The 12,942-nt window shown below is 43.9% G+C and overlaps 1 protein-coding gene across 1 annotated transcript in view; it reads left to right on the top strand.

The window, feature by feature from the left end:
* The window catches only part of Kcnk10 (potassium two pore domain channel subfamily K member 10), a 135,687-nt gene that overhangs the window by 60,963 nt on the left and 61,782 nt on the right, over positions 1 to 12,942 (top strand). Inside the window, exon 2 of the mRNA XM_005343428.2 lies at positions 683 to 1,017. Within this exon, the coding sequence (XP_005343485.1) occupies positions 683 to 1,017 (335 nt within the window). The remainder of the gene's footprint in view (positions 1 to 682; positions 1,018 to 12,942) is intronic.

Here is a 12,942-nt window from a genome sequence, read left to right as displayed (position 1 = left end):
GTACTGGCTTTGTGGGAGCCTAGGCAGTTTGGATGCTCACCTTACTAGACCTGGATGGAGGTGGGTGGTCCTTGGACTTCCCACAGGGCAGAGAACCCTGATGACTCTTTGGGCTGACGAGGGAGGGGGACTTGTTTGGGGGAGGGGGAGGGAAATGGGAGGCGGTGGTGGGGAGGAGGCAGAAATATTTAATAAATAATTAATGATAAAAAAGTCCCTAGATGTCTCTTCTCTGCTTTTGTACTTGAACAGAATAACCGTGTATCTCACTTCTGTTTACTTTTCTTCAGTCTGAATAATAGGCTTGTTTTTCAAGTATGCTGATTTGTACATACTTGAACATGGGAGCTGAGGGAGCAGATGAGGTATAAATAAATATAGATGGCTTTTCTGTTTGGGTCCTTCCTTGTAGGACGATCTAAGTGTTTCTAACTCACTGCTAGTCTTCCCTTTAGAATCAGCACTCCTGATGCTCACTTTTAAGAACTCATTTAAAAACTAACAGCCAAAACCAGGTATTTAACAACGGATCAAATTCTCCCCCTGCAGTCGTAATAAACGAGTTTTTCATCCTTACATTTGGAAAGGCTGCTGAAGGAAGACATATGTTCTTTGTTTCTGATGAGTTTAGTGTATTGTACTGATGAGCAAATTCTCTCCTCTTCTCTACCTGCTTCCTCAGTGGCCGTGCCTGCAGCAGCTCCACCAGCGTGCCAGCCCAAGAGTGCCACTAACGGGCAGCATCCGGTTCCCCGCCTCTCCATTTCCTCCCGAGCCACGGTGGTAGCCAGGATGGAAGGAGCCTCCCAGGGAGGCCTGCAGACAGTTATGAAGTGGAAAACGGTGGTTGCCATCTTTGTGGTGGTGGTGGTCTACCTCGTCACAGGTGGCCTTGTCTTCCGGGCATTGGAACAGCCCTTTGAGAGCAGTCAGAAGAACACCATCGCCTTGGAGAAGGCAGAATTCTTGAGAGATCACATCTGTGTGAGTCCCCAGGAGCTGGAGACATTGATCCAGGTGAGCTGGGAGTGTGTGTCTAACATACAGCAGCCTTTGGCGATGGATGGTGGGCTAGACATGGCCTTTGTGGGTCACATTTGTAATATTTCTAAGAAGCCAGCAAGTGAGGGACATGCCAGAGTGGGAGTAGAGGGACCGTGACAAGGGACTAGGCTGTGTTCTGTATCATACATTTTCAGATATGGTGACCAGAGGTGGCAGCGGGCAGAAGGATTTTAGATTTTTCAAATTCAAGTCCACTAATACATGTTGATTAACTCTGAGTTTGTCATTCTTCAGGAACCATATACCTTATTTTTGAGACATTGGCTCTCACTAGACTTGCACTAGTCAAATAGGTGAGTCTGGCTGCCTGGTGAGCCCCAGGGATCTTCCTTACCCAGGCTCCCCAGTGCTGAGATCATAAGTGTATACCATCACGCCTGTTTTTTTTGTTGTTATTTTTTCATGGATTCTGGGGTTGGAACTCATTTTAATGACCAAGCTAATATCACCACCCCTTAACATCAACTCTTATATTCTACATATGAGTGAGATTCAGTCATGGTTTGTTTACCTCTATCATTCCTCTGTTACATGAGCAGTGTATACACCCAAGATGATGTTATAATAATTGACAAAGTTCTATAGACATCTGTTAGGAAGTGGGCACTTTACATATATTATTTCATACAACCTTTACAACAACGATAGTTGTAGTTTGGATATGATGTATCCTGAAAGGCTTAAACACTGAAGGCTTGGTTAACAACTGATGAACTTTTAAGAACAACTGTATCATGAGGACCAAATCTCATCAGTGGATCCATCCTTGATGGAATTACCGGGAGATGATGAAAACTAGGAGGTGGTGTCTGATGGAAAGAGAAGGTTGGTCTGGACCTGCTTGTCTCAGGCAGATCTTGTCCTGGCATACTCTTGTTGCCCTGTCTTCCAGTTCCCTAGCAACCATAGGATGAGTAGCTTTTGCTCTGCTACACGCTTCTTTTCATGCTGTTCTGCCTCAACACACGCCCCTAATAATGGAGCCAAGCAAACATGGTTAACACTTCCCAACTGTGACCAAAACAATTCTTTCTTCTTTTAAGTTGGCTTCCTCAGATACTTTTCGTGGGGATGAAACTAACACAGTGTTCGATGATGGCATTATTGACCCTACTCATTGAGTGAAGAAACACATTCTAAAGGACTGAGTAACTTCCTAAACACTGAGGTGTCAGCTATGTGGGATTCAGAGTAAGGGGTTCTACCTTGTCTCATTCACTGAATTCACAAGTCTTGTTCTATGATGAACTTGATTCTCTCTCAAATACGTGCCTGTATTCAATCTTTCCGTTACTTATGAACTAGAGAAGAACTGGGGTGCCTTGCATTTAACAGAAAGAATTTTTTGTTTCTTTTCTCCATATTTATTTAGTATTAGTCTTAGACTTGGGATATTTTCCAGTCTGTCTGCTATGAAATGGGGTTTATTATCATGCCTATCTATAGTATTTATCACAATACACATTAAGTAGTTTTAGTTGCCAATAAAGAATTAGGTCATTGTGTTTGCTCTTCAAGTCTTGATACTTCATGTGTGTGCAAATATCCATGCTTGTGGATTAGTGCGACAACTGCTCACTTTGTCCCTGCCCAGCACTGGATATAGAGCTTCTAAGAAGCATAATATTTAAAAGTGATTTTCCTTAATAACTGGAAGGGTTTTATTTGAGTGGTGATCTCTTTGAGAAATATTACTGCATCTCACTGTAGTTGGGAAGGAGTGACCAGTGGATAGAAATTTAGATTGCAGTGCAGATTACGTTGAAAATGTGATAAATCAAAGCTCGAAGGCATAGTTTACATTACTGAGAGCAAATACAGAGTATTCGGAACAGCAAAATTCTGACAAAATGCCCAAATAGTTTGGAATAACCAAAGTTAGGATGGATTTTCTGATAAATTGAATCACTTTTATACTGTAGCATGTCTGAGAGACTGATAGTTCACTGTCCCTGAGAGTCAGAAAATGATAGTTATTATGAAGGAGATGGTCTCATTCATCACTTCTTCAGGTCATGTATCCATCTATGTATTCATTATTGAAATTGCTACCGAGCTCCTCTGGGAGCAAGTTATGAATTGGGTGCTAGAGTTAGATAGGACGAGACCAAGACACAGCTTGAGGAAGTTGCTAGCCTCCCTGAGCTCTAATTTTTATTATCAAAAAAATGTAAACTCTTCTGTCCTTTGGATGCTGGAACTCTAAAAGTAGGAATTCACTAGGAAGGGTTTAGACTGTGGCATGATAAACATTCCAAAGAGGCTGGTGATGGATGCAACTGTTTGACTTGCTTGGAGCTTCAAATAGTAGTTCTTCTATGGGGCCAGTATTGGAATTGATAGACTGAACCCATGGTCTTACAAATGGTAGACAAGTGGTCTAGCACTGAGCTGTAACTCAAGTCTCAAAGCGGCGTTTCCCAAGGGAGGTGTGGAAGTATGGAGTTTGCCTCCATGGTAGCATTTGACTGTATGCAGAGACATTTTTGGTTGTCATACAGCCAAGGTACTATAGATATCTCGTGGCTAGAAACCAGGGAGACCACTAAATAGCTTACAAAATACAGGAGTAGTCTAGTCTAACACAAATTAGTTGGAAAGATCTGAAAGAAGAAGCATGTAACCAATAATTTGAATTCTTTGAATTAGAACTATTTGTAAAGTGTTAGACCCCGCCAAAGCCAGGAAATCAGAAGTCTAGGGATGTTCTATGGGTATTTATCTCAATTAATCCTACAGCTATCTATCCCATAAAGATTGTCCTTGGTGCCTCTCTGTAGCTGTGGAAACAGACACCAGGAGGTGAAGTTATATGCTCTGAGTTACCTGGGTGGTAAGTGAACGATGCAGGGTTTAGTGGTAGGCACGTTGATTGCCCATCTCATACCCTCCACCAGTGAGAGGGGTTCATTTAGGCAGATCATAGCTGAAGGGCATCTCAGTGACTTGAGAGAAAGCTACAATGGTCAGCACAGCTTGGGCTGAGATGGGTGGGAGGAGGCGAGCAGAGATGAATCTGTGGGAATAGATGGGTGGGATTTGAAGGCCCCTCCCATGCTTTTCACGGAGTTTGGAATTTATACTGTAGGAAGTGGAGACATGATAGAAATTTCATTCTAGAACAGTAAGTCTTTTCCTGAAGAGGAGGATGGATTGGAGAGCGGAGAAGTTGCAAGGCCAGTAGGGAGAATATTGCAGCACCGTGTAATGTAAAGGAGGGCAAAGAGTGCTGGTGCTAGAGTTGGATGGCTTTGCCCTTTTACCCACTGACCTAAGCTCCTCCTTATTGTAAAGGGAGTAGTCATCGGTTCTCCCTCGGATTCCAGAGAACACGGACATGATCAGGGCTTGGTGGAGAACCGGCACGTCACTGGCATCCAGGAACTGCTGTCTCTTTCCCCGACCAACTCTCTGCCTAGCCTGCAAAGAATGTAATGAAATGAGCAAAGGCGACCATGCTCATGCATTTCTTTGGCTGTGGAGAAAGGCACCTCCAGCGTGCTTTTGAACTTAGTTTCCATGGGATTGATACGACAGTCATTTGTTCTGAGAATTTCTTTATCCCTGACACTCTCCCTTGTCACAATCGCTTATCTCCCTGTTCCCAGTGCAATTGCATCAGACACGTTTGCACTGACTAGTCTTGGTGAAAGCCGTAAAGCATCCATCTTCTGCAGTCCACAAAGCATAAAATCATGAGGAGGCTGCAGTCACTGACATGGGGGAAGGAAGGATGCTTCAGCTGTATGGATGACGATTTGCTGCAGTTATCAGGATTTGAGTTCTTGGGTGCTTTATGTCCTCAGTGGAACTCATGTGGTCACTTGGCAGCTGTTTCTTCTGATAGACGCACACTGAGAAGGGGAGGTGTTTTAAAGGAGAAGGTTTCTGGTTGCTTAATGCCCACCAGGGGGAATGTTTTCCCCTCTCCCATTCTAAGTGCCTGGATGTAACAAGGATTTATTTTGCCCTCATTAGAAAACATTTCTTGGGTGTAGGTTGGTTCCATTCGAGCAAAATAAGTGTAAGCGCGCTGCGTCAGTGCCGGAATACTGACTTTCTTGACACTCCACTGCTGCCTAAGATAGATTGCTTAGAACTCCCACGACATTAACACTGGCATCTTCTGTTTGTGGCTGTCTTTCTGTCCTAAGAATCCTGTAAGGTCCCTTTGCCTGACAGGCCTGGTCCAGACTGTGGTGGAGTATGGGACAGTGCTCACTTTACTCTTCCTTTCCCTCCATGGCTGGTCCAGTGACTCTCTGTTGGCAAACGGGAACTTTCTTATTAGATCTTACTTTATGATTTTTCTTTTTAAATTTTAGGTGTTTTGTGTTTGTGTGTGTATGCATGTGTGTATTTGTGCGTGCATATACACATGTGTATATATGTGTGTGTTTATATACATGTGTGTATGTGTGTATGTATATATGAGTGTATGCATGTGTGTATGTATATGAGTGTGTGTATGCATGTGTGTAATTGTGTGTATTTGTGTTTATATGCCTGTGTATATTTGTGTGTGTGTGATTATGTGTGGGTGTGGTGTGTGTGTATACTTGAGGGTAACAGAAGAATGCTTTAGATCCTCTGGACCTGGAGTTACATGAGGTTGTGAGTCTGTGTTTACTAGGTACCAAGCTTGGGGCCTCTGGAAGGCCAGCAGGTATTATCACCCACTGAGCCATGTATCCAGCCTATTCATGGTCTCTCATGTATTTTTAACATTTCCAAATGGAGTCTCAGGTGCTTTACTCAGAATCTGGACCTTGATCAGAGTTTGATGAGTACCACTTGGCACTTTCCTTGAGTATTAGTGCTATGGTTGAGTGCTAGGGAGTTTCTATATCACTGGCTCCATGTGGCTCTTTCTATGCCCATGTAGGTGGCCATCCTCACTGTCCTGTTTTATAAAGGGCAAAGTTTTTGCACCTCTGTAGTGGCAGAAGAACAGGCAGTACTTGAATCTTGCCTTCTTAATCTTCAAGCTCTTTTAATTAGATCCCCGCTTTGGTCAGACACAATGGGCCAGTAGAATATGTACAAGATTAAGAGAAATATTTCCCCATTAAGGGAAAATTCACTCTACTGGCTTGACGGGGAAGCTTTTATGTGAGTCTAGGTGCTTGCCTTTGGGCATGTGCCACTGTCTCCTCCCTCCCTCATGGACTTGTAATCTTCCTGACCACAATGTCTACGACAAGGTCCTGGGGCTGGACAGTTGATCTCTGATTAATCATCCTTCTTGACCTTGATCCCACCATGCTTTAGTCAGAGGGTTGAATTTAAGATGTGGGAAGTTGCATGAGGGGACTGGGTGTGAGCATTTTGATTACAGTGGCCAAAGCTGCTATTGTAAAGATGGGGGGAGGACGAGAGATGACAAAGCCGCCCCTTTAGAATCAAATGTGAGGTAATTGCACGATCAGTCCTCTATGATTTTCTGAGGCTACGGGATTTGCCATCTTCTTCTGCTGACACCTTAACCATTTACTGATTCATTCATTCGGTGACCATGTTGCCAGTCACTGTGTGCTGGACATGATTCCAGATCCTGGGGATAGTATGGCCACTCAGAGACCCATGGCATCTTTGGGCTTTGGGGTTTATAACTAAGACAACCTACTGGGCCAGTTGTGTGCTTCTGGAACAATTATTAATTGTTATTCACCTCTTTCAAGAGAGCCCTGGTTTTAAACATGTTATATTTGTAGATAAAGGGAGAGGCAAGCCTTATGAATATTAATTATCTTATAAATATTTGCAAGTAAAATCGGGGTGAAAGGGGAAACTAAAATCCTGGGGTACCCCTTGCTTCTCTCTCTATATATACATGTGCTACGATGCCTGGCCACAAAATCCTTTTTTAAAAATCTAGTATTTTTGTTGTACTGGATGTTCTACCTAAGGCCTCAAAACAGACTAGGCAAGATGAGTCCTCAGTTCTAGAAAAATTCTTTGGTTGCTATGAACTACAAGTCCTTCATTTCTGGTTTAGTTGCCAATAGTGCATCTCCCAAAGCTCTTTCTCTATTGCTTGCACTGCAGCCTCCTGAGCCTCCACATGTTTAGGAATGAAACCATTGTAAAGTAGGCATGGTGTCTTAGCCAATGTTCTATTGCTGCGAAAAGACACCATGGCCATGACAACTCTTATGAAGGAAATTGTTTAGTTGGGGATGGCTTATAGTTCAGAAGTTTAGTCCATTAGCATCATGGTGGCCAGCATGGCAATAAGTAGGCAGACATGGTGCTGGCAAGGAAGCTGAGAGCTCGGCATCCAGATTGGCAGGCAGCAGGCAGAGTGAGCCACTGAGTTTGACTTGTGATTTTGAAACCTCAAAGGCCACCCCAGTGACATACTTCCTCCAATAAGGCCACACCTCCTAATAGTGCCACTCCCTATGAGCCTATAGAGGCCATTTTCTTTCAAACCACCACACATGGCTTCTGAGATATGCATGTACCAGGCTGTGATTTCAGAGTCCCAAACAAGGTCATCTCTGCGTTCTCCCTAACCTAGGCTGCTCCTCATCCAGCCAGCCCAGACAGGTGACCTCTGACAGTGACAGCTGGGTTCTTAGTGCCCAGAGACATGGCTCTAAGGGATGATATAATTCTCCCTGGCTGGTGTCTAGCAGTCAGAGGGGCTGCCCTTTTGTCAGCAAATCAGTCACATAGAAAATTGTTCAGTGTGTGCGGGATCAGGCCTGGTGCCCCTGGCCTGCCTGTGCAGGCCCCCACTACATTATTGTTATTGCTCCCCCTCCCCTACCACCTTCTGGGGCTGTTGGTTCTGCCACTGTTTTGTGATCTCAAGCTTTTGAGCCAGATATTAAAGAGCTAATAGAAATTGGCATGGCCCTGGAAAGTAGCAAACAAAGATTCAGTGTTCCAAAAACAAAACCCCCAAATTCCCAGAAAAAACAATACCAAAACCCCAGAAATAAATGCGAGCAAGTCTGCTTTTCTACGCAAATGTGCCTGTGTTGGCTTTTGTTAAAGGTGTTGCTGTATATATTGGGGAATGATGAATTTTTGATGGTGGTTTAGATAGTTATTCTTATTTTTTCTAATCATTGCTCTTCATTTGGATAATTAATATTTGACTACTTGTCATGAAGCAGATACCACGTTAGGCCTTAGCAGTTCTAAAAAGTATGAAGCAAACACTGCCTGTCCTTCAAGAGCCTTGAGCAGAAATTATATGGCTAGCTCATCTAGGCTTGGTGCTTACTGCTCATTGCGTTGGGAGTGCGCCTCATCTATCCACTCTCCCTGGGGATCTCAGAGAGGTAAGCAACCAAGGGACAGAGAAACAGACAATGCGCTCAGGCTTTCGTCAGAGAAAGAACTGAGATGCAGACAAGACTGCATGGCTCCAGAAACTTTGCTTTTTTAACCACAATGCTCTATTTCTGGGTTGAGGAGACTGACTTGGCTTGGATGGAGTCCAATGTGATTGGTTTAAATGATTAGGAAGCACTCAAGCTCCCATTCATGGAAAGGGAGCGTCTCAGACTTGACCTCCAGGACTCCTGTAATGGGGTCATGCACCCATGAGTGGGGTAGACAATAATGACGGGTTGCTAGCCGGCTTCTGCAGGAATATGATTTTGGGTCTAAACATAGGTATTAGGACTAGTCCAGCACGTTCTGTCTGAAATTCAGAGCACAAGAGCTATCATTAAGGGTAGATTTTCAGTCTGTGTTGAGAACATTTCTTTTTCTCTTAACAGAAATAGGAAGAAGAGGCAAAAGCTTGTGGGCTCAGGATAACCCCCAAGATTGACCTTAGGGTTCTTTAAAATGTGAGCGATTGTGTTGGTTCTGAATTGTCCGTGCCTTCCTGCGCAGTGAAAGAATAGTCGAAGGTTAGAAAAATGTTTAGAAACTCAATAGAAAGTTGCCTGTAGAAGACAGGAGAGGGCTAGCATTAAAGACTTTAAGCCATTTTAGCCTTGCTCCATATTAATTATCACACCTCCGAACAAATTACTTCTGCTTTTTGTGGTCTCATTTGAGAATATTCTCATTGAGAAGAGTTCCATGTACTATCCAGGGTTTTTATGATAACCAAAGAGTCTAGCATATTGCACATGCTGGTTACTATCATTACTTTTAAGGGTATTCTAGAACTTTCTTTGGAGTGCCTCTGATTTACACAACTTACTTATTTCCCCATAATCAGACTGTGCTTATCAGAGAGAATCTGGGAGTATGTGTGGGCTCGTTCTTTTCTAGGCTGAGGTCAAGGGTGAACACTAAAGAACAACAAAGGGTCAAGCAATGGAGTCAAGTACAGTGAAAGCAAGGGGCCCTCTGGAGCCATAGTTTTAATCATCTACTAAGTTCAGGCTCTCTCTAATACTCTCTGTTTGCTCACACCCCTTACGTAGACTAGTCAGTGATTTGGTTATCTATTTATTTTATTCTAATTCTCCTAATTCCATTTTTTTTATTGAGTGTTGGTGGAGGGGGGCATGCACGTCACTGTGCCTTTGTGGCAATCAGAGAACACTTTCAAGAATCACCTCTTTCTTGCCATGTGGATCCCAGGGATCAGACTCAGACAGTCAGGTTTAGCAGCATGTACCTCAATCTGCTGAGCCATCTTGCCAGACCATGGAGCATCCATAGGATATTTTCCTCAAGGCCAGGGTAATTTTCAACATTACTTGGTTTGTAGAGGCTGAGCCCAAACCAAGATGAAAGGGTAATGTTTAGTTTGTCTGAGAGTTTATTGATCATATCAGTGTTGACATATATTCTTGTTGTCTTAGTAGGCTTGGTGCTTTCATTGTGGTTTGTTTTATTCTTCTGAACAATCAGGTGGGGGAGAAATTTTACTATATCATGTGGCACAATTTAGAAATAATTTAAATAAGTTCCCCCAAATGTCATTCGTCCACAATGACAATATCTAGCTAAATTAGTTATTATATTCAGGCATTAATGAATTCAGTTTTAGAACCTGCTCCTCCTTGATTAAAGGATTTACTTGGGATCATGAGAAAGTCTAAGTTGTCCTAAGACTGTGGGCTAGGGATGTCTGCTGGCCCATCCTGGCTTTCTCTAATCCTATAAATAGATCCGCTGCTCATCTACTTTCTGCAGGTGGCTTTCGCTTTAGATTTATTGTCAGGATATAAAGTCCTGATGAAAGCTTGCTACCTGCCTCTCCTGGGACCTGAGGAAAGGCCAATATTTGCACATAACTGAATATTCAAAGCAGCAGGAAAGAAACCCCACGGTGATAGTCACTATAGCCCCCGGGTGCCTCTCCCTTGGTCTTTCTGAGAACGTCTCAGGAAGATGGGGTGGGGTGGGCTGTTGAGGGCTTTGAGGTGGTGCGGTTAGGGTGGCCTCTGAATTTTGTCAAATTCTCCCAGGCCAGCAGAGGTCTCATCTCACATTGACCCTCATTGAGCAGAAGATGACCTTAGCTTCCTTTCTGTTTTTCTAGTTTTCTCACAAGCAGTTGAGATGTCCCAGACCAGGTGTGTGACAGGTGTGGTGAGCGGAGTGATCTGAGATGGGGAGGGAAACAAAACACAACAGTGACAAAACAAAACACAACGGCAACAAAACACAACACAATGACAACAATGCAAAACAAAGCAAAACAAAACAGAAACACCTCAGGATGAACAGATCCAACTTTCCAGAGTCTGGCTCAATGTTCTTCCTGGTGACGGTTCTAACAGCATCACTGGCTAGATTTGCCATCCTCCAAATGTGAGCTGTGGCTCAGGTCCCTCACCATTCTCAGTGTCACATGTCCCATGGAGACCAATGATGACTGTTATGCACAGTCATTGTGTGGGCTGGGTTAATAGGTGCACTCATAGAGACTTAAGGGATTCATTTCCATCATCATCATCATCGTCGTCGTCATCATCATCATCGTCATCATTATGAGAGTTTGCTATCTGAATTGTTCCATACTTTTTTTCTTTTTTTAAGTTTTTCAGGACTGGGTTTCTCTGTGTATCCTTGGCTGTCCTGGAATTCACTCTACAGACCAGGCTGGCCTTGAACTCAGATCTGCCTGCTTCTGCCTCCTGAGTGCTGGGATTAAAGGTGTGTGCCACTGCCACCAGGCTTTGTTTCACACATTTTCAAAAAGCCTTGATAACAACCTCGTAAGGGAGATAGCCTTTCCTCATTTTACAGAAGAGAAAACAAGTTCAGAATCTGGGCGACTTGCACAATCCAAATATTTGTTGCTTTATTTATATTTGCAAGAGTCACATCCCTAACGGTCTCTACCTGTCTGTACCGAGGCAGGGACATCTCTGACCCTGGCAGCCTGCCTAGCTGAGCAGGGCTCCAGACTTCCTCTGGCTCTCAGGGTTGCTGTTTGATTTTCTGTTGCAGCTAAATTCCCCTCCCCCAGCCCCAGCATACTCCTGGCTGAGTTTGTGAAATATTTATGTGTTGAACACTTCTGAGGCAGGAGAAAGGAGGAAAGAGGTTTGCAAACAAATTAATATCATCTTTCTGCTTCTCACCTAAGGCTCTTCCTCTATTGTTAAAGGAGGGAGGGCGGGTTACCACCCCACTGTTGGAGTTTTGAACCACCGAGAGTGTTTTGGGCTGTAATGCATGTGGTTTCCTGTGCCTTTCTTACTGGGCTTCTCTGCCCATTCATAGCTGAGTGCACGCTCACTTTTAGTATGCATATGAAGCCACTTCCCACACTCACACACCATGCCACCTCAGCACCCCCTCCCCTGACCAAATATCCAATTCATCAATTCCTTTGCTGACAGAACCCTATAGGGATGAAGAACCTTGGGGACCCGGAGCTGTAAGTGTACCCTCAGATATGGTCTTTTCTTTTTGTCCTGTAGTGTAAATTATTAGCAAAATGACTGTGGCAGGGGTTACACTTGAGCTGTGTCTCTAGTTTAATTTTTAACAGATGCAGTCTTTGTTCTGGAAATGTCCTGGTTAGGACAATAAATCCAACGGTTACCCTAGCTATCTGCGTCCATGCGTGTGGTGTAAATCTGTTGATTTCTTCAGCTAATCTGAGACAAGCAGGTGATTATGGCTCTTGGGTTGTTTGTCTTCATGGTGCTTCCTAAGAAGAGAAAGAAACAGATGATCTCACCAAGCACACAGATCATAGAAGAAAAGCCCCAGACAGTTATGGATCCCCTGTGGGCCATCATTTATCCCTGGGCAGCGCTAACACTCATGATGGCGTCTTGTGTTGTATGGAAGTGTGATTTACACAGCCCAGCATCCCGACAGAGGAGCCTGGCTAGGGGTCCTGCAAGGAGGAGTCGCCTCTCCCTCCCCTGTTCACCTCACAGCAGGCTCTTTCTGGGAGGCTGTAGCTTCTCTCTTATACTTTCTGTTTGGTCTTGATGCATGGTGCTGGAATATAGCGGTGCGGGGAGGAAGAGAGATACAGATTCTTTTAGATGATGCCCTCCTCCAAGTCAGTTCCCTTTCCTGTTTTTGTCTGCCCCCTCCTTTTTTATTCTTTTTTTTTTTTAGATCATTTCACATGGCCACACGTGTATTTGTGGGGTGGTGGTTGTTATTTAATGGCCATCTCATATGCTAAGAAGTAGAAATGGTTTCCTTTCCCAGGAATGATTGTGCACTTATGTCCCTTCTCTTAGCTTGTTCATTCATTTCAAGACTTGCTGTAGTGTGCCCTCTTGAGTCGCTTGCTAGGCAGCTGGGTTGGTGCTAGAATTCCAACTCAGGGGCCAAACAGGAACATCAACAAAGGGTGGAATTAGAATACAAAGTGATGTCTTCTTATATGTAGTCTCTCTCTTTCTCTCTCCTTCCCCATCTATCCATCCATCCACCCATCCACCCATCCACCCATCCATCCATCCATCCATCCATCCA

The sequence above is a fragment of the Microtus ochrogaster genome, chromosome 1, assembly GCF_000317375.1.
Source record: "Microtus ochrogaster isolate Prairie Vole_2 chromosome 1, MicOch1.0, whole genome shotgun sequence".
Taxonomy (NCBI): Eukaryota; Metazoa; Chordata; class Mammalia; order Rodentia; family Cricetidae; genus Microtus; species Microtus ochrogaster.
Note: the sequence above shows the minus strand (reverse complement) of the source record. Positions and strands in the feature narration are given on the sequence as shown.